Source organism: Melopsittacus undulatus, chromosome 1 (assembly GCF_012275295.1).
Source record: "Melopsittacus undulatus isolate bMelUnd1 chromosome 1, bMelUnd1.mat.Z, whole genome shotgun sequence".
In the NCBI taxonomy this organism is placed as follows: domain Eukaryota; kingdom Metazoa; phylum Chordata; class Aves; order Psittaciformes; family Psittaculidae; genus Melopsittacus; species Melopsittacus undulatus.
In genome coordinates this window covers 122,730,701-122,758,314 of record NC_047527.1, presented here as the reverse complement: position 1 = coordinate 122,758,314, position 27,614 = coordinate 122,730,701, and the positions used below count along the sequence as shown (strand labels likewise).

Genomic DNA, 27,614 nt, shown 5'->3' with positions numbered 1-27,614 from the left:
ATGCCCCGCGGGGCAGCGGCGCTGCCTGGAGACCGTCGGCGGGGCGGGGCGGGGAGGATGCTCCGGCCGCCGCGGGGTGAGGCGGCAGCAGGGCAGGGTGCGGCGCTGCGCGGTCCGGAGGATGTGGCGGCAGCGCTGGCGGCAGCAGCGGCAGGAGGAGCGGGGAGCGATGCGGTACTGCGCGCCGGGGCCCTGGCCGCACGGCGGGGGCGCGCTCACCACCCTCCTGCTGACAGGTCGGTCACCGCGGCGTTTCACCGCGGCAAGTGGCCACGGGCCTCGCCGGCAGCAGCCGGCCTGCTCCGCGGTGTCCCTCTCTCCTGCAGGCTGCGTGTCTCCTCCCGGTGGCGGCGCTCCCTCCCCGCCTTGCCCTCAGATTGCGGCTCGCTGTGCCCCCTTTTCCGCCCACGCCGTGTCTGCTGTCGGTGCGGGGTTCGAGCCGCCCCAGCATCCCCCTCTCCGCTACCGCGGCTCCGGTGGCTTCCCGGCGAGGCGTAGAACACCCATAGGCGGTGCGGGGATGTCGGCCTGCTCCCCCTTCGCCTCTGCCCCTGCAGAGAGGACCGCTGCGGTTGCCCTTCCCAGGGCGGTGCGGCGGGGGAAGCGCCCCGAATCCAGCTGGGGGCCGTGAGCTGAGAGAGCCCGGCCGGGGCGGGTGACGAGGAAGGCCTCGCGGTGTGTGAACGGGTTTGACGGCGGGGCGCGGAGCGAGACCTGGCTGAGAGCCGCGGGATGGCGGGGCCGGCTCCGCGCCCGGGGCAGGGCAGAGCCGGGCGGCAGCCGCTGCTGCTCTCCTCCTTTCTCTCGACTTGACAGGGGTGGTGCGCGTCCCACAGGGCAGGGCTGTTTTGGGAATGGGGGGATTTTTCATATCCCCTCCGAAAATTATTTCCCCGTTTGACCACTTGCTCCAGTTCTGTCAGAATTAAGACCAAAGAAAATCCTCCTCCTTAATGCATATAAACAACAGATGTCATGCAGTGGGTAGGTTTCACACCCCACAAGGTTCTTCACAGTGAAGTACTACTAACGGGAAAGGCTTCATAGCAGTCCATCCACAGGGATGCCTTTCTGAGGCTGTTGTTGCTACCCCAGGAACAAGTTAACAGCAAGAAATGTATTTCTTTAGGTTATTTTGTGGTCTGAGAGTTTGGTGGTGTGTCGTCTGAAAGCCAGCAGTTTGCTCAGTATCTTCTCAAACAATGTCTAGGTATACTTGTAATACTCCTTAAGTGCATAGCCTTATTTGTCATAGGTTACATATATGGTAATAAGATAGTGATTCAGAAGTGACATTAGGCATTGGGTACACTAAAGATGCAGTTAGCGCCTAAGTGTTAAGTTGCTCAGTGTGAGGATAAAGGTTTGCATTTGTTAGATGCAGTATACTGCTTTGTCCTTATGTGGAAATTCTTCCTGCCTGTTCTGCCTCCCTCTCCTATATATGTCTGTTGAGACCAGTTGTGGGATAGCAGCCGAGAAGGAACTAGGGCAGTCAAGAGTTTGTACTAATCTGATCCAGATTAAAGAATAAAATATATTGTCAACAGTACTTGCTTGAGTGTAAATAGTTATAGGAGGGAAAAGCTAGCTCTGAAGGGGGCCTACAGGGATGCTGGGGAGGGACTATTCATTAGGGACTGTAGTGATAGGACAAGGGGTAGTGGGTTGAAACTTAAACAGCAGCAGTTTAGGCTGGATATAAGGAAGAAATTCTTCACTGTTAAGTTGGTGAGGTACTGGAATGGGTTGCCCAGGGAAGTTGTGAATGCTCCATCTCTGGCAGTGTTCAAGGCCAGGTTGGATGAAGCCTTGGGTGATATGGTTTAGTGTGAGGTGTCCCTGCCCATGGCAGGGGGGTTGGAACTAGATGATCTTAAGGTCCTTTCCAATCCTAACTATTCTATGATTCTATTCTATTAGCATACTTTTAATTAGCATACTAACAGAGTAGCATACAGAAGCACATTATTTATAGGTGGTATAGCTTACATGGAGGCATTTTAGAGGTCCTAAAGCCAGACATTAAGAAATCAGCTTTACAGCAGAAATCTATCTTCTAGACATAACTTCCAGCATGTAAAAAGAGGCTTATTTTTGCTCCTTAGGTTTTCAGAGTTGTTAGAAATCCATTAACATACTTCAGGAGTTACAGTCACCAAAGTTAAACCCTTTCTCTAGAAGAAAGATTGTTTCCAATGAAACTAAGAAAAAAACCTCTCAAACCTAAACAAGAGTATCTATTTTGGTACAGCTTTTGGACTTTTCTCAATTAGGTATTGATATATTTACAGCAGACACTATCATTGTAGAGTTCCTTTTTTTTTTTTGGCAGAGCTCTAGAGATAAGGAGGGAGTTGCTAATTTGTAATACTTCCAAAGGAATTTGCAAGAAACAGAAGAGCCAAGAAACCAGAGAACACATATTAGTTTCCCTCCTAATCAGTTCAAATGCTTTTTAAGCAAGCAGTAGCAAGAAATAGTAGATCACCTAAGAAGTGCTCTAGCTTGAGAAGAGTTTTATGTGACTATCTTGCTGTAACGTTTTCAGTGTGACACAGGGTACTACAGTCTGAGAGCTGAAGGTGTGGATTTCAGTATTCACTGACAAGTGTTTCTGTATTGGAATTAGCATGAACATGTTACATAGATCAAAAGTATACATTGTTTTGTTAACAGTGTAGTTATGGTGCTCATTCCCTAATACTGAAAAGAAAATGTTGTTTATGTAAACGTTGTCTTAATGCTGTTACTGTTGCAACACAAACCACCAAAATGCCTTTTAAATGCAGCTTTTAGTGGCAGTCTAAGCCATGAAGGTGAGACTTTAGAAAAAACAATCTAGTGATCAGACAGAAATCTCAGTGCCTTGAAATATATGACTTCTGAATTCCTTTAGTCTTTGAAATCAGTTGCCACCTCAGAAATTTGGAATATAATTACAGGGGTACTCTGATAATTCATATCAAGAGATTACAGAAATATAGGGGGCATCACAGAATAGCAGGTTTACAGGGTGACTTGGGCGTATCCTTTCTTTACACAGGGTGAGCTTGAGCTGGATTGCAGGAACTAGCACTCTTTTCCTCACCTTTTCATGGAGAAGCTAATCTAATTTGGTTCTCTTCTCAGGCCTGCAGTAGAAGGGAGAATGGTGGTGGGTAAATGTTGCTATTAATAACACATGAGGTTTTTTGTTCTCCCAGTACTTAATTTGCAGCATTCCTAGGAAAGCAAATGGTGAAGTTTCACAGTAAGACTGACAAAATGCCTTATTCAGTTACTTGTCTTAAATGATCTCAGAGAAATATTCAGATGTTACAATAGCCAATGGGTAGCACAGAAACAGGTAGAAAAACATTACCTACTGAACAAATATGAGTAAGTATAGAGTATAGAAACATTTCTCAATTTGGTTTTAACTTTTAGCTGGTTATAATAAATGAAGTGCAGAGGAACCTCAGCAATCCACAGTGGAGAACTAACATGAATTATTTCTTACCTAGTAGCTATCATTGAAGAGGATTTAATCTTTTAGAAAATACCTAATTTTTATGTGAATTTCCACTGAGAGGATTCACTTTAATTCATAGTAAATTTCTACAGTTATGGTTACTTAAGTACTGCATATTAGGTAAGAGGAAGGGGTATGGAGGTTGCAAAAGGAGGGAGAGTAGGTGGTGGTACAGCTTCTGCCTCCTCAAGTTGATGATGTGACCAGTGAGGCAGGTATCTCAGTGCTGATACCAGTTAGTGGATCCTCAGTAACAGTGGGTGCAAGCTCTGGTTTCAGCTGTGGGCTAAGCACATTGATGCAGATGGTTCCCTCTTGATAGATGTTTTGTTTCAACTTGGTGGCATCTGGTTCTAATAGTTCTGCTCTGCAGTTATCAGTAGCCCATCAGAAATCTGTGCTTCAAGCTCAGGATGCAGGAAGGAATCTGAGCCAGATGGGATATGTGGTAGAGGAGTGCAAGGGTATTTTTTTGGAGCAGGGTTGTACATTAAGAGAGTAAGGGATAGTGGAAGAATGGTCCAAGGTCCTGGTCTGTGTCATAAAAGTAACAAGCATGTGTTTAGGTCAGGTGCCAGGTGGAGGTATAGGTGTGAGAGAGAAGGGAAATACTGGATTTTGGGAGCTGGAGCTGTGTGCTGCATTAGTAGTGGAAGAGACAAGCTTGAGAGTCTACTTCAAAGAAGCTATTAGGAGGATAGGTAAAGGGTGCAGGATGGTATATGGATGTTAGAGGGCAATAAGGGAATGGGGAAAGTGAAATTGGTTCTTAATCTGTGGGTCCTTTTTTTGATTGTGAGGTGGCAGAAATTGTGAGTATCTTCTCTGTTAAATATTTTGTTAAAAATTAATGCTTAAAACCTTTTTACATAAAACCTATGCCATACAGTTAGGGAAAAATAATATTAAATGATATAAATATGATGTATAGTTATAATGAAAATATAATTAAAGAAAAATATAAAGGAAAATAAATCTACTAATTAAAGAAAAATATAATTAAATAAAAACAAACAACCAGCAACACTGTAGCTGTACTTCATCTGGGCACCTTTAAGTCCCTGGCACAGTGCTATGAGTTGCTCCTGCTGTTATAAGCAGCAATGGGTGCTTCAGTAACTGCAGTTACATGTGTAACAAGCTGAGGAGCCTGACACTATTAAGATTTTTTTTCAGCATGAGAACAAGGCTGATCAAATGAATTCTAAACTGTCGCTTTGATAAAATGCATAGTTTGGTTCCCTGTATTCTGTAGTATAAGGCCTTTCTTGTCATTCTTTAATCATATTCACAGATCTTCCCTGAGCTTTCTTCATGTCACTGTGCTTTTTGAAGGCTCATTGTAAGTACTAGACGGCATTTGAACAGTGATCATATCTGTGTCAAGCACAAAAATAAAATCTCCCTTCTCCTTGATGTTGCTGTTTGCGTATCAGCCATTCTAACCCGTCTTCTGCTGAAAGCTTCTGTTCAAGCAGTTATTACCTGATGTGTGTCTCTATTTTTTTATCAAAGTCTAGCATCCCTGAGATGAATGCTCTGTAGTGTGCATATGGCACACTGCCTTTGTTGCTGGATATGCGACTACATTTTATTCTGTTGAAGTTCATATCACTGATCACCTTTTTACCAAACAATGCAGACTGTTCTATGTTAGCAGCATGTCATTTCCATTATCTATCAATCTCCTAGCTTTTGTTTTTACCTGCAGATTTTATCAGTATATATTATGCATCCAGGTAATTATATACATATGCACATACATATATGTGTCTGATTGCATAAGGTCATTGCTAGAACCTTGTGAGGCCCTTTAGAAATCTCCTATAATAAATTAACTATCCAGTAGTCCGGTACTCTTGCTTGAGACTGCGAGTCAATGGGCAGTGTGCCTCTGGATTGTTTCGTTTCACACATGTTATTTGAAATTAAATAAATGGTGGCATATATTTATATGAAAACATTACACTGTAAACTCTAAGATGTGAAAACAAGAATACTGGTTGCTTTTCCAGTTCCCCTGTGAAATGCAGTGTGTAGGATAGAGGTGGACAGGTAACCTCGTTAATCCCCACAGCTAAACCTAGTACAACTTGTGAACCCAAATCAAAGACATTGATCATTTATATTAAAAAATATATTTTGGAACTTTTTTTTCCCTTTTTTTAAAATGCCATTTAAATATGCTAGAATGATTTTGTATCTAGTTTCTCGGTGCAAGTGATGCACCGTGTTTCAAAGGGTAACATGTCATGCTGCTTATCTTCATTAGAAAAAATTGTGGGCTCATGAAAAGTGTCTGAAAACATGTATTAAATCCTTGTTGACTGTGATAATACTCTTCTCCATTTAATTCAGTAATCAACTTCTCTACTAATTGTTTTGTTTGGTGCTGGTTTGTAGCTGACAGCCTTCTGATTGCACAGCTCATTCTGTTGGAATATTGGAACAACGTTATTTTACCTTTTGGGAATTTCTTGATTCTTCCAAGAATTACAGAAAATTTACACTAATGGTCACAAGTAGTACGTAGTTGGATAATCCGTAGGATGGTATGATATTAAGACTTGCAATGTATGCATATCAATTAATCAGGGAGAAAGTTGTCCATCTCACAAGGCAGACATGAATCACTGGATGTGAATAGAACTTTTTGTCATGTCGTATCCTTTGTGTGTATTGAAAATGTAAAGAAACTTAAATATTAATAATTTATAAACATTATGGTGTTGGTATGGTAATTTGAACACACAATTTTTTTATTACATTTCATCCTCAATTCGATTTTGTATTTTTTTGTGTATATTACCATTAACAAATGGCTCACTCATACATAGATTATTTGTGTATCTTGACTATTGCTTAAGCCAGATCTGTTGGGCTTCCTAAATTCTGTTCGGAGAATGCAGTATCAGTAATGTAGTAGCTGACTGGTGCAACTATGCCAGCAGAAGTTTCCACAGATGTTTACATTTCTAATATAAGCAATATTTGCATACTTTGAGTGTTTCCAGTAAGTGTTTATTTCTTCCTGCAAACTGGTGTATCTGTAGGCTAGTACTGCTATTTGATGTTTCAGTGTTTATATTTTTACCAGGAAGATGCTACTGATAACATCTTTTAAGTGGGGTTTGACATGAGTTCTCACTCCCAAACTATTTCAGAAGAAAGGCTATTTATTATGGCTACTTTCCTTTTCCCAGCATCTGACTGCAGTTCCTCCCCTGTGCACTTTCAGTTGGCATGTAACTATACAAACAGCTAATATGTACATTAGTCATCACAGAAGAAAGGGAATAAAAGAACAAAAAGTGGGAAGTAAGGAGTTTTGCTACTGATGAAATGGAGTCATTCTGTCAGCTCCACAGCTGCTTTCTGTCTCCTGTAATCATTTGCTCCTCACCACATTTAAACCTTCTGGCACCTTCAGCTGCACTTCAGCTGTTTTCAGGCTGAGTTCTGGCTGTGTGGGTTGAAGACAAACATTTTTAACTGGATCTTTTTTCAAAATTGGTGTTTGGTTATGCCTGCAAGGCAGTCCATCCCATGTGTCTTTAGATGAACAAAGCATCTTTATATAAACAAAATGGTGCTCTTGGTTATATTACTTTCCATACTTTGGCCAAAATATACTATGCCAGTGAAAGTAACTTTAGCTATCTCTTTGGCTGTATATGCGATTTTTGCCAGTGCAAATATATTTATCAGAAAACGCTTTTCTTCATCTTTAGTATCAGTATAATTATGTCAGCAGAAGTGTCTGCAGAGGTTGAAGCATTTCAAGTGAACTTGGCTTATTTCGAAAAGTGAGTGTCAAAAAGTGACTGTCAGGAAGATTATAAGATGTTTGTATATACAAATGAAGCCCTACCATTTTTTTTTTAATCTGAGGTTCTAAACTCTGACTTAAACCAAACCCTGGTTTAGAAAGCATCTGGTCCCATCTGATATTTTCTTTGTGGGAGTCTGTTGATCTGACTAATTTGTTTTTGCATTTGTTTTATTCTGAAAAGCGTTTTTGTTAAGCTCTGCTGATGGCAATAGCGGAACAGTTAACTGGACGACTAAGCAAGCCCACAGTTATATTATCAGCAGAATAAAGGCTGTTGAGAAGAATGGTGAGTTTAGGTTGCAAATTTAAATCCCATGTTGGTTCAGTCAAATCTGCTTTTAATATTAATCTTGCTTTTTCAGTCATGTCCTTGTTTTAGGAATAGATTGGTGTTAGTTCGAGGTAAGTCATTTGGGAATTTTTACGTTTCTTCAGTCTTTTAAACATTCACAGACCTCTGTGTCTTTGTGAGTCTTCCCCAGCTTTTCCTGTTCCTATAACTTTGCTTGAAATACTGGCTGTGTGTATACCTAATATTGCACATTTTCTTATCATGGCTGGTTGCTTGGAGGTATCTCTGCAGTTTGCATAATACAATAACTTGTCTGTAACCATAAAAAAAATTTTTAATGTATCTATGTAAAAAGACTGTTTTACCGTCATTTGTGCAAGTACACGTAGAATATTGTAGCTAGTTACACTAGCTGAGAAAAGGCTTTGCACTGATTGCCCATCCAGGCAGGCTATCTGGACTGGTCCCCAAATGAAGTTATTTCTGGGATTGTGCTTCATCTGCTAAAACTCAATGGGGAGAGAGCCCATTGAAATTGCAAGAAAAAAATTCCAGGTGGATTTTTTTTTTCTGAAGATCATCAATATACAGGCTTCAGCTAACATGGCAAATCTGAAATTTCTGCAAACTGGGATCACCTGTATCTGATAACAGGTTCTGGGCTGGAGGCTGATATAGTCGTGGCTGAATTCCTGGCTCTGCCCATGTTCAAGACCTACAGGAAGAACAACTGGGACAGTTTCTGTACATGTGTCAAAAAGAGTGATGTGTGTTTTCCAGCCTTCAGTTGCCACTTAATGTACCTCCTTTCCAGTCTCTGGAACTTCAGTCTTTCTGCATCAATATATCCTATGATCTACAGAAAGTCCTCCAAGTGATCTGAAAACAAGAAAGAAGAATGTGCTGTCAAGTAGCTGGTAACTTTTTTCTTTTTTCCTCTTTTCCCTAGCAGGGATCTGTTGTGATCTTATATAGTGAAGATTTTTAATTTACCACGGTTAGTTTTTGGCCAGGCAATTCACATCTCGCAGTCTGCTGTATTAGTATCTAGAAGCTGGTAAGTATATTCCTTTTCATCCCCAGATCACCTAAATTGGTTACATGTTCATCTCCAGTCTCAGGCAGTGCTATGAAAATAATTGAGGGATTTAAAAGCTTTTGAGGAAAATAACATTTCACTCACTTCATTATTGAAAAGCAGAGATTACTGTAGTGGGCTGAAGACTTGTCATTTTCCTTCTGACTTTGAAGTAACTTCATAGGGAAAAAAGAAGAGGGCTTCTCTGACAAGGAGGGTGAGAACTTTTGTATTCTTAATCTCGCAGCTGGTGTCATGACAATGTGTTTGTCGTGATAAGATAAAATAGGTTTGTGGGGTTTTTACTCCTGAGAGGCATTTTTAGACTTTCACCAAGATTGCTGTTTTCTACCTACGTTAAATCCTTATTCGTATGCTTATTTCAGCAACAGGGAACATCTCATTACTAGGAATAGGCATTTAGTAGTGGCAGTAGTTCCTCTAACACACAATAAAAATGTGTTACGTTTTTTTCTTTTGGTAACTGCTGATTCTCTTATTTTCCCTCCTTTCTAAAAATATTGCTTATGGAGAAAATAGATATTACTTTTTTTCACCCTTCCTCCTGTTTGAAATAGATTTTCATAGTAGAGTCAAAGCATTAGAAATGGAAAAATGGATTTTTCTAGATATGTGTCACATTTTCAGCCAGCCGCCATGGTTTTTTGTCAGCTTTTCCACTTTGAACTGTTATAAATTACTTTTTTAGCTTTGCATGAAAGTATTTTAAAGGAAATTAATTAGTTTCCATGCTCTACTTATAGCTTATTCACAGAAGTGAGTACAAAAGTTTTTTGGGTCATCAATTAACTCATTTTAATTATACAAATTGAGTAGTTATGTTACGGTACTTAAGTCTACATAACTAAAATTAGAGTAACTGTGTTATTAACCACACAATATTGTAATAAACTGTTTAAATTTTAGGATCCATTTTAATTTTTGTCTTTGAGGTAAAATTATTAGAAATATATTCTGTTCAGTACTGTGTTAAAAGTAGTTTCCAAAAGTGGGAAAAAGTAACTGCTGTGGAATCTGATCAATAATATATTCAGAACTTGAGATTATTAATTCTGCAATAGCAGGCTTGAAGACTGGGAAGTATGTAACTAAATGTGGAGGTCTATGTTACAGATGTCTGCGTCTCCTCGTAGCTGCCTCTGCAGTCGGTGGAGATCTAGTCAGTGTAGTCAGGAATCTAGGATATGACTCATCTCATTTACAGAAGAAATTAAATTAATCAAGCCCTTGAAGTGTCTGTTTCTTCTCCACTGACTATAAAAGGAGCCTGACTAACTCAGCAGTGGATGTTGTTTCTGTAGGCATCTAAAATTAGGTGAGATAGATTCCACACAGTGCGTGGTGCGAGGGATGGAATGTCTGTGATTAATGCCTAATTAGCAGTAGCTTTTTAAGCAAATCTTGAATAAGAAGGTTGGTATAATAAGGCTGGAGAAATTATACAAGGATTGGATGAGGTTGATCCACGTTTCAAATGTATCTTGCTTATTGAAATTAGCACTTTTATCTTCTAGGAGGCAAGAGTTTGTTCCTGTGAGTTTCTTATGATGACTCTGAGGTCTTTCTTGGAGTTGCTCTTCTCTGTGACAGTACCCCTTTATTTTATGGCCTATAATCTTTGCAGATATGATTTATCATCAAGTTTCTTTCAGTTTAGCAAGCAAGGCAGGTAGCTGTGTGTCTCTTTATTTACTGCTTGTGTAATCCTCATCTCATTGACAAAATTTATCAACAATGATTGATTCTTTCAGGGCATTAGCTTAAAATGCAGTAGGGATATGGAATAGTAATATCACCTACAATCAGTCCTGTTGAGACATGATGAGAAATACCTATTAGATCAGTATTCTCCATTTGCATTTAAAATTTGAAACTTGTTGATAAAGTTTCTTATCCATTTGATATATCCTAATGATTTTTTAATTCTTCTAATTCATTAGATGTGTATATAATACTTGTCAAGTGTGTTATAGCTAAATAAGATTTGCCTTTATGAACTAAATTTGTACCTACATAAAGAACAGCATATTGTTTTTACATATGCTGGTTGTTCCAAATTAGATTGCTTTGAGCTTTTTAATTCTGAGTCTTGTAAAATGTTTCTTCATTTTTTTGTTTGGCATCAGTGACACCTGACTGGCCTATATTACTCATGTCCTTCTGTTTTATCCTACAATAGAAGTAATGAGCTTTCTAACCAGATTATTAGATGCATGTTATCTGAACGTGCTGGGCTAAGAAAGTCTAGCTTTAAGAACTAGAAATCCTCAACTGAAGTGAATTGCTTTGTCTCCCACTGCACAAGAATTGAAAAATCTGACATTTCTGTTCAGTGAGGAATCAGTAGCATTGATTGGTGAGGTTCCTCTGTATTCCTCATTTTTGTGTAAAGTATCAAGAAAACACGTTTGTATCATTCACTTAATGTATTTTTATTCATGTAATATTACAAATAAACCAACTATAACATTACAATAGCTCTCATTGGTGTTTTTTTTTCATTGCCTTAAAAATAAAAACTTCTGAAATCCTAACATAGCCAATTTTGTTTATTTCAGTCCTGTTGGGCAAAGAGAGGGCTTGCTCTGCATTCTGTTCTTAAATCTCTGCAACCTTTTAAAAGCCTTATTAACAGGTATCTAATATTTGTTGCTTTCCTTCTCCCAGATACCCGCATTGCTGTTGAAATATGCATGCTGTATTATCTCGAGCATGTCTCATTTTTGCTTTTTTCTGTCTCTTCTCTTTCCTTCTGCTTTTCAGTGTACACGATTCTGTCTAAGGTGCACTCTGATCGGAATGTATACCCTTCTGCTGGAGTTCTTTTTGTTCATGTTTTGGAGAGAGAGTACTTTAAGGGGGAATTTCCTCCTTACCCAAAGCCTGGTATGGGATGCTAAGATCTTCCATATTATATAAAAATGGAGTGGGGTTGGGGGTTAAGTTTTAAAAATTTCAAATCTATTTAGCATACCTTATGGTTCAGCATATAATGTACAAAAAAATAAGTTTTTAGTTTCTATTGAAATACATTAAAATGAAAGTGTTTGGTCCTACAAGTTTAAAATGTTCTGGTTTGTCATCATCATTTGTGAAAAGATGCATATAATGTGTATAGTGAAAAATGTACTTAATTTGGGAAGGCAAAATAACAAATTCTATAACTAAGATTAGGAGGTATACCTTCCCTTCACTTTTGCATTATATATAAAATTGTGGAAGTTTAATAATTATGTCTCTTAAAAATGTTATTTATTTGGTCACTATTTGAGACTTAGTGTGTATCAGGCTATAGGAAGCAGCACTTTGCAAATGTATGGTAATTTTGAGACAAAATAGAAGATTAAATCAAGTATGTGATTATGCAATGATGTTTTCTTTAATTTAAAACAAATATATCTTTGGATTCAGCTGCCTTATATTTAAGAACAGTTTAAGGTTAGTAAGCAGTGTGATTTCCTAGGTATGGTTTTTTAATGTATACTAAGGTAAAGCTAAAGGATTGATCATTGGCAGGTTAGAATATGTATAAGCAATTTAGGGGGTGGGAACAGCGTTCTGCCTCACATGCTTATCAACAATGAAAAGGAATAATAAAAATGAAATTCTTTAATAAGCTTTTAAATTTATTTAGAATCACAGAATAGTTAGGGTTGGAAAGGACCTTAAGATCATCAAGTTCCAATCCCCCTGCCATGGGCAGGGACACCTCACACTAAACCATATCACCCAAGGCTTCATCCAGCCTGGTCTTGAACACTGCCAGAGATGGAGCATTCACAACCTCCCTGGGCAACCCATTCCAGTACCTCATCACTCTTACAGGAAAGAATTTCTTCCTTAGATCCAATTTGAGAGTACTATTTTCAAAACTCACTATTTTTTTTTTAAGAAAAGAAAAGCTTCTGTTAGCATTGGTTAAATTTTGTTATGGATAAACTCAAATGTTTGAAAAACTTCATCTCCTTGAAAACTGGAAGTTTTTCCTAACACTTACTCTGGAGTCTTCAGTTCATGTAACAGCAACTGGCAGATTGAAGTTTGCCTCTGTCCCAGTTTTCTCACAGTTTTTTCATGTGGATATAAGGAACCTGGAAGTTTTACTGATGGATTGTCTTTTGAATCTTTAGAGCCCCAGGCTGTCTCAACATCCATGGGATTCAAAGGCTGTATGAATCTGATTTCAGATACTGCTGAATTTTCTGTACCCATAGAAGAATGTGATCCTATCAGAAATTCACTGTAAGGCCAAATGTTACCATGGTTCTTTTATTTTTGTCAGCTGTGCTGGATCATTAATGTGGCCTGCTTTGGTGAAGGGTAAACCAGAATATGTCCCAGGTGGTTTTCACAGTTCCCCAAATCATTTGTACTGCTGGAAATTTTAATTATGAATGAAATAGGGTAGGTTGCTGGGATGTCCCATTAGAACTGCAAGGGAAGTTGTATGGCACCCTGGTGATGGTTTTATGTGGTGGTCCCTCTTACCCACAGCCCAGTGTGTAAACATGTACCTGAAAACTAGTTACCCTTTGGCAGCAGGTCACAGTCTCTTTGCTCCTCTCTAGAGGTGACAGACATTCCTTTCTTCATTGGGCTCAATTTCTGCCTTCTGTGCCAGCCTGCCTGTTACGTTCTCTTGTCAGTTGACCTATGATGGCTGCTGTTTCCTTTTCTAAGCTAATTTGGAGGAGCACAGACACTTGCACTGCGCAGGCTCAGAACGCATTTGCTGAATTCTGTGCCTCAGCTGGACAGTGCTTATGCCTCAATGGTGAGGATCTGGTAGCACTTAGGCATGTTTGACTTCACTTCCAAAGCTAAAATAAACTGAAGACATAGCCAGACATTTGTAAGAATATCGTTAAGAACCACAAGACCTGTTGTACTAGTTTGATCCAAGGGGCTTTTAGAGGTTGCATCTGGACCATTGTATTTAGTAGCCATCAGTGGATCAATTTTGCAGGTCCTTTTTTGAATTTATTTCTTCTCTGAAGAAAAACTGCTGTCAGGCTGTTAGTGCTGAAGACCTGTGTGTATGTCCTGATGCTAACGGAAGCTTTTGGGCACTGATGATTACACAACTGCTTTTTACATTAAGCCCTCCCAGGTACGTTGGGTCCCTGGAGCCATCATTAAAAACATAAATAAAAGAAAGTTTGGGCAGTTAAAGTACTGAGACCTTTGGGCTTTTGTCAGTAAGGAGGGTAGATGCTTCAATTCTAGGTGAGAACTGAACTCTGAAAATCAGACCTACTAGTTAATAAAAATGAGCATTAAGTTAGCCAAGACTATGAAGTACCAGTACATTCATCTCTGCAGTTGGTTACACTTCTCAGATATTAATTTCATATTACTAACAAGTGCTAAGTAGGAGTTCACAAATTTCTGACATGGTAAATGTTAGTAATTTTCTTTCCTTTTTTTTTAATTCTTTTTTTTTGTTTTGGAAAGGTTTAGAAAACATAGGATAAGACTTTCTAGTGGAAACATCAAAATCAAAGCATATTGCATTTTCTATTAAATATTCTAATACATCTTTTTTTATCTAGGTGAAATAAGTAATGATCCTATAACATTTAATACCAATTTAATGGGTTACCCTGACAGACCTGGATGGCTACGCTATATACAGAGGACACCATACAGTGATGGAGTGCTGTATGGCTCACCAACTGTAGAAAATGTGGGCAAACCAACCATCATTGAGGTATTTTCTTTCAAAATTTCAACCAGATGTATTTTGGTTTAGAGTGTAAGGTTCAGAAGTGCCAACAAGTGTTGCCTCTTAGTTTTGATAAGCTAATTACAATAATTGAAAAAATATAGAGCAGGGACTTGTGATGTTAACATTTTCTTTTAAATACCATTATTAGTGGGTACCAATAGGTGCCATTACTGAGAGGAAGCCAAGTTGTGTGACATTTCATGTTTTAAGGTATAACTAGCAAATAGCAATGACCAGTTAAGCTTAATATTCCTAAATGCAATACCTTTTGATTCATAGAATGGTTTGAGTAGGAAGGGCCTTTAAAGAGCACCTGATTGCAGCTCCCTGCCATGGGCAGCAGCACCTTCCACTAGACCAGGTTGCTCAAAGACCTAACCAACCTGGCCTTGAGTGCTGCCAGGGATGGGGTGGACACAGCTTCTCTGGACAACCTGTTGTTCAGCACCCTCACAGTAAAGAACTTCTTCCTTATATCTAATCTAAACCTTGATTCTTGCCCTTCACTTTCTAAGAGGCAGTTCATTTCAGTAAATTCTGAATATATTAAAGTTTTATACAAAATACAGGGCAAAAAACTTTGCAAACCACTGTGCTTGAAGAGTAATAGAATTCTGAACTTTGTAACATTCTATCCTAAATATCGTTTAGACTTTTCCCCAGTGAAAAAATAGTATTCAGTCAATAAGCAGGTGTTTGTTTGTTCTTTCAGTAAATGATTTTCTAATCAAATATTCCCTTGTTCATTATTCATGTTTACTGACAAATTTTAATTAGCACTTACAGGTATGTACTTCTGTTCTTAAAATCATAACGATAACAAAACCTGCTATTTTATTTTTTACTATTAGCTATCCCTGTATTTAAAAGCACTGATTATTAATTGAGCAGCAATTGCAAGAGATAAGGAACTGCATTTTCTGCCATGTATGTTAAAGCAGACGAATCAGACACTGTATGGTTCACAGTGTTAAGGAGAAACCTGCACATTAACTTTCTTTAGCCATTTTGCTGCTTCAGCAATACATTTGTCTTAAACCCTTCATGAGTTTGTGGGGATTTTTTCCTAAATGGCCTTTGATATATTTTTTTTCCTCAAGAATGACATCTCTAAATGTTGAGTTATACTGTAGGTAATGTCACCTATGCTTAATTTTATATACATGATTCAGTTTTGATTTCAGCAGGGCTAATCACATCTGTATAATTAATCATGTGCAGAAGTACTTGCAGACTCTGCTTAGAGAAAACTATTATTTAAAATTGCCCTTTTTTAAATGGCATTTGGTTTCAGATTCTAAGATCTTTAGAACTCCATTCCAAGCGTGACCCAAAGTCTATATTTGAACTAAATTTTGCCTAGCATCTAAATTAATTCTTTGTGGTCCCACTCTTGGATGTGGCTTTTGAATTTTTTTAATTAATTGTATAGTATGTGAGGAGGGCAGATTGCATTTGATCCGCTTCCTTATAGGAATGGTTGTAAATTCCTAGCCTAATTCCTAAGGTGATGTTATGGGTAGGTCAGTTAATTGGAGGAAGCCTCATAATTAGAAAAGCCTAAGATGATGCATAGCACTGCAGTAGAGCAGGTAATGTTCCTGAGCACAGGCTTTTTTGAGATCTGCATGAAGTTGGTTTGTGTCTGCCTCTGTACTGAATATTCATTCACTCTCCACCACTGTCACTAGGTACGTGTGCATGGGCCACAGTGGCAACTTTTGGAGTGCAGATGCCAAGGGGGTACTGCTGCATTCCTGTATAGAGCTTGTACAACCAGAGAGTTAGGTTTTCTAAGTAGTAAGGTTTAAACTTCTGTTGAAACAAGCTTTTGAAAAATTAATAGAATCCAGGATTGGAAAAAAATATTTTTAAATAATTTTCAGGAATTTATTTTCTATTAATTTTATAAGAAAAATGTTACATTATGTAAGATGTAATTGTGTGATGTAAGCTTTTCTTTCTACACTTAAAATGAATCTGCAGAAGATATTCCAGGGCATTTTTCCTTTTCATTTAAATTTCTTAGAAGATTTAAACATCTATAACAATAAACATCTATTTTTGTTTGGAGCAACATAGTTCTGTCACTGGCCACTTCTCTGCCTCTCCTTTGTCCTTGGAATAAATGAACTAAAGCCTAAAATAAGGCAGAAAGTTAAGTCTCTTTCAGTTTGTTTTATGAAGGGTTTACCACCTTTCAGGGAAATCATAGAATAATTAGGGTTGGAAAGGACCTTAAGATCATCTAGTTTCAGCATTGCTGTTTATGATTGCTTTTAAAGACAGCGGAAAAGAAAGAATACATGTGTATATCAGAATACATTATCTTCACATTTATGCCTTGCATAACTGTATTTGGCTATAGACTGAGAAAATTCCAGTGTCCTGACTTGAAGGTAGTACTGCATCAAATAAATTGATCTTACCTCTCAAATTCTATATTAATGAATGAATGAATGCTTATACATTTCAGTATAAGGGGGCAAAGCATTTAAAAGGTGGTATTTCTAAATTATCAATGTATTTTTCATTGATGTTTCATTTAGCTGATTTTCATACCTGTATTGTTGTTTTGCAATTGTATCTTTTCCACTCTAGATCACTGCATATAACAGGCGTACCTTTGAGACAGCAAGGCATAATTTGATCATTAATATAATGTCAGCAGAAGGTATGTACAGAAGACAGCTTGTTGTGTTTTGAACTGAATGAGTGAATCCATCTCATGGGCTCATGTTCTTTTAAGATAAAAAATCCTGTGAAATAGTTGTTTTGTGTTCAAGCCAAATGTGGGGCACAAAAGGGGAGTAAAGGGTTTCCCCTGTTTTGATTCAATTTGTTACTTTTATCCAGATTATTTCTGTCAGGTAGGACTGTTATTCCTCAGTCAGTATTGAAGTCCATTTGCCTTTTATAAATTTGATTCTCCCCCTTTCATCATGTTTCTATATTTACAGTCTGGAGTATTGCAGGTTGGACTCCATTGTTGCTGCAGATCAATTTTGACCCCCCAGTTAGCATGAGTAATAATAGTAATGCTATTAAAAATAGTAATGTTACCTGTGTAATAAAGATTTGCCAGCTGAGACTCCTCCTCTAGCCTGCTCCTTCATCTCGCAGGTGTTTTAGAAATAGCCAATGGTTTTTACCTTATGTAATAGCTAATTGTAGTGTTTAATTAACTGCAATCACATCAGGTTCAGAATGAGCTAGTTCAAATAGAAGATTTTTGGAAACATTAATCAGTCTTAAGATGGTATTATGTTAATCATGACTTCAAATTCTTTGTTATGGAGCCTTTGTTTAAGGCAAAACTCTTCCTTTTTCATCACAACTAGATTTTCCTTTACCATATCAAGCGGAGTTCTTCATACGGAATATGAATGTAGAAGAAATGTTAGCAAGTGAAGTTCTTGGTGACTTTCTTGGAGCAGTGAAAAATGTATGGCAGCCAGAACGTTTGAATGCCATAAACATTACTTCAGCCCTCGACAGAGGAGGGAGAGTTCCACTTCCCATTAATGACATGAAAGAGGGGTAAGCACATGTGTCAATGTAATGCTTTTCCTTTACTCTTTTTTTTTCTTTTCTTTTGTTTTTTCGTACTGAAAAGCTTAATATTTCTACCAGGTTTTCTAGAAACTTTGCAATTACTGTTTTATGCTTTGGAATTAGATACGAAAAATTTACTGATGTTCTGAGCCCCTGATATATCATGGGTTTATTGTGTTAGATACCATTTCAGCAGTTCCTATATATTGATTTTACAATCCAAGGAATACTAATAAATTCCATTAATTATCAAACAGTTGGTAGTAAATATGCTTATTTCTAATTCCAGTCTTATTTCTGAGCAGTTGTTTGGCATGCTTTTCAAAACAAAGGTGTGATAAAGCATAGATTACAAAGAGAGATTTCTAAGAGCATTTAACGTGTAACAGTGTCATTTGTAGCTGTGCTCTTACCTAGTGAAATTTAGTTACGTGTTTCAGGAGCACTGTGGAAAGTGCTAAGCTGAGGTATTGGAGGAATTTTGGTCACTGAGTGTAAACTGCAGGAATGCACTATTTCCAGTTGTGATTTGTAACAATGAACAACTCCTCTGGGGAGTTGTGAGAGGTATCCTGACAGCTTGTCCTTTCATCTCTCTCTGCAGTGTGTATGTTATGGTTGGGGCAGATGTTCCATTCTCCTCATGCTTACGAGAAGTGGAAAACCCACAAAATCAGCTGAGATGCAGTCAAGAAATGGAGCCTGTAATAACCTGTGATAAAAAATTTCGTACTCAATTCCATATTGACTGGTGTAAAATCTCTCTGGTGAGTTATTTTATTATTGCATGAAAATTATATTTATAGGAGTGCAATATTTTATGTGACTATAATTAAGGTAAGAGTTTTGCCAGCCTGGCCAGAAAACCCTGCCAAATTATTCTTCATTATGACTGACATTATTTTCAATCTAGCAGACACTCTTGAAATAGTGACAGGATTCTGCTATGTAGGCTAAATTCTATTAGACTTGAGCACCAGTGCAACTGCCATATTAGTTTTCGCTAATAGTGATTTATATAAATGGCCAGAGAACGCTAGAGTTTACAGAAGTGAATCATTTAGGTAGGTGTAGTTCATTAATTCAGTGTGCTAATACTGTAGTTACACTTGCATTGCTAAAAAGTGTGTGTCTATATGTGTATATATATATATATATTGTTTTCTCAAATACTGAGTCTACAGCACTGACCACTTAAATAGCATTTCTATGCTGTTAAAAAAATCTCTCTGAAATATTGTCTAAATGTGTTTAATGTTAAAAATGAAGCAGGAAAAGGAAAGAAAATACTGTTGACTAATGAAATCAAAATAAATGGTGACATTCTTCTTGGTCAAATACAAGAAAAATGATAACGGAACACTAGGCTATTTGCCATGGGAGGAGTATAACACCCAGAGAGGCTTTTTAAGGTTATTTTCCTTTAGTTCTGGTGAGGAAGATCAAAACATTTTACAGTATTGGAAGAGAACATTGCAGATAAGTTTGAGCAAAGATGGGGAAAGTACATAAAGTAGACTTAGATGATTGCTGAGCTGCTTCAGACATTACCCAAGAGGAACCTGAAAGGGAGGCTTTTGTACAACTGAAAAAACATACTGAGTATGAGAAAAAGTATTTATACATAAAATTTATCAGATAACTTCCAGCCCTTTCTTTTCTATTCACTTTTAAATAGGAAAGCTGCTAGAAAGTTGGAAAATACTTGTTAAAAAAAAAATCAATTTTTTTGCTGTTTACTGGTTTTCTGTTGGGAAATTGCAAAAGGTACCTGTAGACTCAGCAGTACTTCCCAGCACCTGAAAAGTAATAGAAGGCAGTCAGTCTTTGTCAGGAGCAAACTGTGTCAAGTCTTTGATTTCCTCCTACAAGAGAGAAGTAGGACAGAGGTGCAGCAGCAGATGTAGCTTCTTTTTGATGAGGTTTTTTGATACTGTCTCATAAGCAAACTCAGGAACATGGCCTAGCTTCATGCTAGGATCTAGTGGAGATCTGGTTGCGTAGCCATAATCATAGTAGAATTATTAGGAATTCCTTGCCATTCTTCATTAGTATGGAATGCACTTATTAGATGGAATGCACTTATTACATTTGTAGCCCCCATGAAACTGGAAGGATTTGCAGGTACGTTAAAGGACAGGACAGAATTCAGAAAGGTCCTCAGAAATTGGAGAAACAGCCATAGATAACAGAAACAGACTCTCGGAGAACCATCGTTTTCTGCAGCAGCCTATAACCCATTCTTCTTGAACTTGTTACTTGTTTAGGTGCCATGTCATACTGACATGAAGATAACAAGAAAATGAAGGTAGAAAATTGAAAAGTCATGTATGAAAGGCAGTAAATTAAATGCCCAAATATGGGAAATTCAGTAGCAAAAAAAAAGGGTTGTATTTCTAGGAACATTAGATATAAAAAATAAATCAAAAATTATTTGTGACCCCAAATGCAGCTTCCTTTGGAAGTTAGTTTAATTAGGAGGTAGAAAAACCTTGGAACTCTGGCTCTTCCATTGTGGTGCTTCCTGCATCAGGTGGGTGGGTGAGGCAATGGAGCTGCTCAGTCCTCAGCACTCAGTTCAGGCCTCTTCCTTCTTTTGAGCTCTGGATGTGAGGGAAGGAGGAAGAAAATCATAGGTACTCCACTCTTCATCTCTACCACCTTCATACAAAAGAGGGCAGTATTGTTATTAAGGAAGACTAGTCAGAATGGTTGAAGTAATCAAAAAGAAATCCATATCAAATAATCAATTTACAATAAAAATGTTTACTGAATTTTTACTCAAGTACTATTTGTAGTTTATCTTTAAAACCAGCATATTTGGTAGGCAAAAAATAAAGTAGTAATATTACAGTGTTACTGCATTGGTGAGAAGCTTTCAGCAAAATGTAAGCTTTTATTGTTTAAAAAGAAATTGTTGGATGAAATTGTATAGAATTTGTCCAGTGTGTAATACAGATTCTTTTTTATTGGATGGTTGGTTAAACACTGTCTGCTTTTACCTTCTCTTACTTTGTTACCTAATTGCATTTTTTTTTCCTTCTTTTTTTTTTCTCCTGGTTATCAGGTTGACAATACAAAGCAAGTTTCCACCTTTCAGGAAGTGATTCGTGGAGAAGGGATATTGCCTGATGGTGGAGAATACAAGCCACCTTCTGATACACTGAAAAGCAGAGACTATTACTCGGATTTCCTAATTACACTGGCAGTGCCCTCGGCAATAGCACTGGTGCTTTTCCTAATACTGGCCTATATCATGTGCTGCCGACGGGAAGGAGTGTGAGTACTTTAACAGACTAATAAGTAATTATGGATTTTTCTAAGGTTATAATGCACAGAAGTTTGTTAGAAGAATTCCATTCAGTTCATTAAAAACATTTAAAACAGGCCAAGAGATACCTACCTGAAATACTGAACTATTCCTCATCTAAACACGTACAGTAATTTCCACGAGAGTGGATATAGGGCCTTTAGTTGTTTAGTTGAAAGGGTTAAAAATCTCAACATACACACAAAACTCCCCAGAATCGTGCACAACTCTCCAAAATGCCCCAAACAAATAAAATACTAATAAAGGATTGTTGGTTCAGGACAATATTAAGTAATTTCTAAAATGCTAACTTCTATAAAATAGATTTGGTTGAGGAAATGAACTGAATTTAGACATATTCTAAAAGAAAAACACATAAAAGGAAAGCAGCAAATAACGTAATTCTTGCCATTTCTTACACAAACTACAATTTCATTTTGTCACACAATTTATTTTAGCCAGAAGCTTGTTCTTTAACTTGCATTTTCATTTCTCTGTGTATACGTCTGTGTGTGTCTGTCTGTCACCAGTATTGCATCTCTCTATGTATGTTCATCAAGGCCTCACCATAAACCCAGCTGCAAATGCTGCCAAGTTGCATTTAGCAATAACCTTGTCAGCATTTCTATATCATGTACTATTTTCATCATCAGACAGATTTAATGTTCCAACTATCAATGCTATTATTTAATTCATAAATTTTGTTTTGTTTTTAGGGAAAAGAGAAACATGCAAACACCAGAGTAAGTGTCTTCTTTCCTGTTATTTTTCTTTTACCATTTAATTTCCATTCTCAGTAGCTTGTCATGCTTCATACATGTGTGTCATAATCTTCTTCCATTCTCTCTAATCCATGGTTTAATTCATAAATGTGAAAGCTGCTTTTAAAACAGTCTTGGCAAGAGTAGAAGACCAGAATAAAAAGGGTTTGAAATTAACTGTCAATTCAAAAGTAAATAGTGCTGTTAGAATAAATATGATAATACATAATTTATACTTCTGGTCATTGGACTTCCCAGCCTATATCTTAAAGGCAGTGGACAGGAGGACAAATAGCCTGGAAGGTATCCAGTGCCTATACTATGAAGTGTTTTAAAACTAATCTATGAGTTACAAATCTACCACAATAATCAGGAGTTAACCAAAACTTATTTTAACTGCAGCAAATAAATGGAACATTAGCCATAAATTGCACAGTCTTGGATTCTATAAAAATACCTATCCAGACAGTGAAATCTAATGGAATAATTACTGCTTTAAAAATTAAATAAATCCAATATTGATTAAATTAACTGTGTAAGGGTTTACTGTAATTGCTGCACTAGAGAGTCTGTAGCATGCATCAAAGTCCTTGTATTTTTAACAAAAATAATAATTGTAAAAGTCTGTCCATTTTGATAGAGCACTTACAATATGTATTTAATGTTTTATTTCCTTTTGACATAGCATCCAGTTGGTCCACCATAGTGCTATACAGAAATCAACCAAAGAGCTTCGTGACATGTCTAAAAATAGAGAGATAGCATGGCCTCTTTCCACGCTTCCAGTGTTCCACCCAGTTACTGGTGAGATTGTACCCCCCCTTCACACAGACAGCTATGATAACACCAGTATGCCACTGATGCAAACACAGCAGTAAGTATTTAGGGTTATTTTATTCCTTAATACTATGTTCCATGATTTAACTATGGATTCCAGTGCTTGTCATCTGAAATGTGTTTATTATGGAAGTATCAGTAATGACTCTCTAGTTCAAGATTGCTCTGATATTTGCATTTCAAGCAGAAAGAAAGGCCTTCTGTTATAAAATTAAACAGCTGGGTTTCAGTCTGCAGACTTGGCAAGAAGTTTTGTGTGGAACAGTTATATTTCTGCATATTTTGGAGGAAAACTACTTTTGACAGAGGAATCAATTAAAACTGTTTTATTTTAGACACTGCTTCTTAACCCGTGTCTCTGTAGTCCTAGTATAAAACTACCACTGGGTTGGTGGTAGTTTCATACCTGAAAATGGATCCAGACTTTGTAAGTAGTTAGTCATGTACCTGTCACCCAGGATTTATGTTTGCAATGTTAGCATTGAACAGAAGAGCATATTCCATTACACAGATAATAAATACAGACTTGCCAGTGAAAACGCTCAGAGCTCTCAGCTGTTTCCATCGTTGCCAGCCTTTCTCCAAGACAGAAACCAGAAACACTCATTTCAATTCCTTAAAGTCCATTTATCAGCAACTGAAGAGAACTATTGAGACAGACCCCCTAGAGCTCTGCATGTGCTCTAATCCAGACAGGTTGGTGGTGCTGTAATTAAAAAAAAAAGAATTTCTAGAAAGGTTTGGTTTGGAAAGGAAATGTTTGGTGTTTGGATTTGAGCAGATGTGAGGCAATAGTCTCAGATGTAGTTGGCGTTGCTTTCCAGTGCTGTGCTATGGCACCAGCTCTGGTCGGTAGCTCCTCAGCTGGCAGGCCTGCACAGCCTCAGTGATACTTGTCCAGTGCCAGCACTAACTTAGTGCTAGTTTACACGTGCTTGCCCTGAATTCTCTTCATAATATAGGTGCGTGCTAGAAGAATATTTTCCTCTCCCTGTCCCAAAGCTAAATGCTACGGGAAGGGGAAGTACAGCTGTGTAAATGATCCTTTGTACCACTGCTGTGAAGTGCTCTACCCTGTCTTTTACAGTTTCCTCTCTATTCAGAATGGCAATTTTTTTATGACCGGGATTCCAAAGGCTTTCTTGAGTAAAGTATTTATCTGCTTCACCCATAATTCCTACCCCTAATTCCTTTCTGTACAAACAATATCTGGTAGCTGTTAAAATAGACACTTCGGCGGGACACAAAAATGTAACTTTGCCTTGATGAGTGAAGTGGTCCAGTGTGTAAAACTAGCTGACCATTCATTCATTCCACAGGTAGTAATTAAGTTGCAAATACTCTCACCTTTTCTGTGACCATCACTTACAGAAAACAACCTTTGCATAATGTCAGAAACCTGCAGTGACTCATTACCTCTATTTCACCAAGTCTGAGCCTTTGAACCTAGTTGTCAAGTGGAATAATAGGAACTACCCCATAACACTAGTTCTTTTGCTGTCATTGACTTGGCTGGCCTTTTGACAACTCTCTTTAGGTAGTGAAAATGAGTTATTGCTTCATAAACAAAAAATGAAGTTTAAATACTAAACTTTCATGTATAATATACTTCAGACTTTGTGCAGAAGCATTAAAGATATTCAATTGTGTTTTTTTCTGTAGGAACCTGCCACATCAGACTCAGATTCCACAGCAGCAGAGTGCAGGTCAGTACTGAGAAAATACTGTAATTATTCAGTGTCTGGTATGAAAGAATCACAAATGCATACAGTGTATGGACAATGGAAACCATTTTCAAATACAGTAAAGTGTAACAGCATTGTCATTCCAGTTGTTGGGTTTTTTTTGATACATCAGGAAAAATTCTGGGATGTGATTGATGGAACAAGTAGGGGAAATGGTACATTAGGGCTCAGCATGAGACCCTGGAATCTAATATGGTTAAGTTAGAAACCTCCTCTTATAAGTAATTTTCTATTAAAACATGAAGCTACAACCAGGTTCCCAAATGCAGTTACACTGCTCAGATTCTCTAGAACTTGATAGGAAGTCAGAAATTCTAATCCTTGCCAATACTAGTTAAGCTCTGAAGAAGGAGCTCTTTATTGTTGTTATTAAGCATAAAGAGTCGATACTGGTGAACCTGTGGTGAGGCATATATCCATGCTGGAGGTTTCCCTGTCTTAGTCATCGCTTTTACAGCATTTCTCCAAATCCTGATGACTGAGATTGTGAATGATCCTATCAGAGTATTGACTAGGGCTGATTGCTCTTTGTAGCTGGTGTATCAGGTATGAGAAGAAGCAAAGCCAAAGCCATGTAAAAGGGGATAAGAATCATACAAGGAAAATATAGAGGCCAAAGTGTAAGTTTTAGTATTGAAAGAGGTATTTAGGCAAAACTCGAGCAATATTTACATACTGAGCATAATACAGGAACTACAGCTCCAAGAGGAAGACTTGTTTTAACTTAGGAGTTACATAAACAGCTCTTTCTTTTCATTCAAAATCCTTCTTCTTCATTACTGCTTTCGGGGATTAAAGGAGAATTTCGTATGACAACATTTCAAAGATTTGAGGCAAGTATATAATAGATGTGTCTGCCCATGTGGGGTTTATTTTGTGGTTATCTGGAAATTAGAAACACATTTATAACAACCAAACCTGACTGCAGTTCTGCTAGCTTTGCTATTTGTATGCTTTATTATTACATGTGCTGGAAATGGTGGATGACGCTGGCAGTCAAAGCCTCCAGCAGTGGTTTGGGTTGACATTTAGCACAGCTCTTAACACTCGCTACTGCAGGCATTTAGAAGGCAGAATAAGAAAGTTGCACAGTTCAGCTCTAATGTTACAACTGGGTTTGTACAAGAATTCCATTCTGTCTTGCAGTAGGAAAGGTGTGAAATCAGCAGGTAGTGCTGTTTATGCTGACAGCAGTGAGATGTTTTAAGAGGTGTGAAGTACAAGCTAGCATGGGGTTATCACAATTCGCACTGAAGAACTGCTGTAAAAATAGGTCTTCAAAACCCTGCTGTGTCTGTATTTTCTGTAGTACGTTATTTTGGTAGAATCCACCTGTTCTTTCACATTCATCACAGCTGCTGCCTGAGACAAGCTCTCAGAAACTGGGGCAGATGGGGAATGTATTTGGGACAATGTTTCCTCCTTTTAGTTTACAGTGATAACTTCCTTTGTAACTCAGGTGCAGATGAGCACTTCCATGCCATGATGGCATGTTCCACTTGTAGTTTGTCTTCTAAAGGGTGTCTATGACTAGTGTGTCAGCAAGTTAGAGTTTTAGAAAGTTACAATTTAAAACAAAATTCAGGTGCTCCTAAGATTATTTTTTTTAGTAGCATCAGTACAAACATAGCCATCAGTTTTACTGATCTGTTCAAATAAGAAACTTACAAAACTGAAACACTTCAGGCCAAAAAAACCCTGTAGAATTAGACATTCATTGTTTAATTTTCTTCCTTTCCTACAGAAAATTCCCAATAATATACTCAGGATTATTAACATACTAATAGTCACCACTATGAATAAGAAGGTATTTCTATCTTAAAGCTTCAGTAGACCATATTTAGTCATTTGAAGAGCAAACCATCTCTAATAACCACTGTTGTCTTCAGGGACTATCTGAATCCCCGATAAGAAACACTTTTTTTCACTTCATATAAAACTGTAGACTTAATAGCTGACATACTCTCACAAAGTTAAAACCGAATTGGGAAATGATTGTATGAAAGATGATGACTCACAGCTAACGTTCCTATTGCACTGCTGAATATTGTTGCTGGTCTCCAGTATGAACAGGTACATTAAGTTTTATGATTGTCTTTCTGTCAATTAGCAAAATTCATGAGGACTATTTTAAGGGAATTAAATGAAAAAATTCATAGCATATTCCTACAATGCAAAAGACTTAAAGAGTGCATGTGCACTGTGCACTGCGTTTTCCATTTGGAGCTACAGAGTCCCTTGTGAAGTCCGCTAGATGCCAAATAGAAAGAAAAATTCCAAGTTAACAGATCTGTCCCTTCCCAGAAGAGTGCAAACAAAGCTTTTTCATGTCTGTGTTGTCTTTTGGTCCAGGTTATACTTGTGTTTCTCCAATGTGGTTGTTGATAAGGGACTAATAAATACTATTTATGTGCTGTGTGACCAGTGAGCAGTTCAGTATTGTTGAAGCACCATCTGCTACTAATGGATTACATAAAATCTTATCTACTTGCAGGTAAATGGTATTCCTGAGGAAAGAAAACTAACAGAAGCAATGAATTTGTAATTGGAGAAGGCAGCACATTGTCTTACTTTCTTATTTGTTCTGATTGATGCATGAGTTTTTCTGGTGTACATTGTGCATGCCCACAGTATTGAGATGATTTCAGTGCCAGAGAGTACAATCACTTCCACACAACTAATGTACTGTATCCTTTTGTACTTTGGATGTTTTTGACAATTTGTAAACACTGATAACTTTTTATATTTGTTACATTCAGAAAAGAATCTTTCAAATATATGTATTAATAAATATCAGACTTTATTTTGTCTTATGAGCTCTCCTGAAAGATTTAACAGGGAAAGCAAAGCTTTGAAATAAGCACCAGGTTTGAAGGATTGCAGGTTCTGTTGGATGGGATGATATAATTGCCTTACATTTGCACACAAAAAGCACTCGTGT

The 27,614-nt window shown here is 37.7% G+C and overlaps 1 protein-coding gene across 1 annotated transcript; it reads left to right on the top strand.

Moving 5' to 3' along the window:
* Positions 1-27,476, top strand: SGCE (sarcoglycan epsilon). Its single transcript, XM_034070199.1, is given in 12 exon segments — positions 1-110; positions 112-236; positions 7,528-7,632; positions 14,290-14,447; positions 17,067-17,139; positions 17,807-18,005; positions 18,625-18,787; positions 21,088-21,299; positions 22,047-22,073; positions 22,777-22,965; positions 24,591-24,634; positions 27,168-27,476. Coding segments are annotated over 12 exon segments (1,422 nt in total). The 3' UTR covers positions 27,185-27,476.
* The last annotated feature ends 138 nt before the right edge of the window (positions 27,477-27,614 follow it).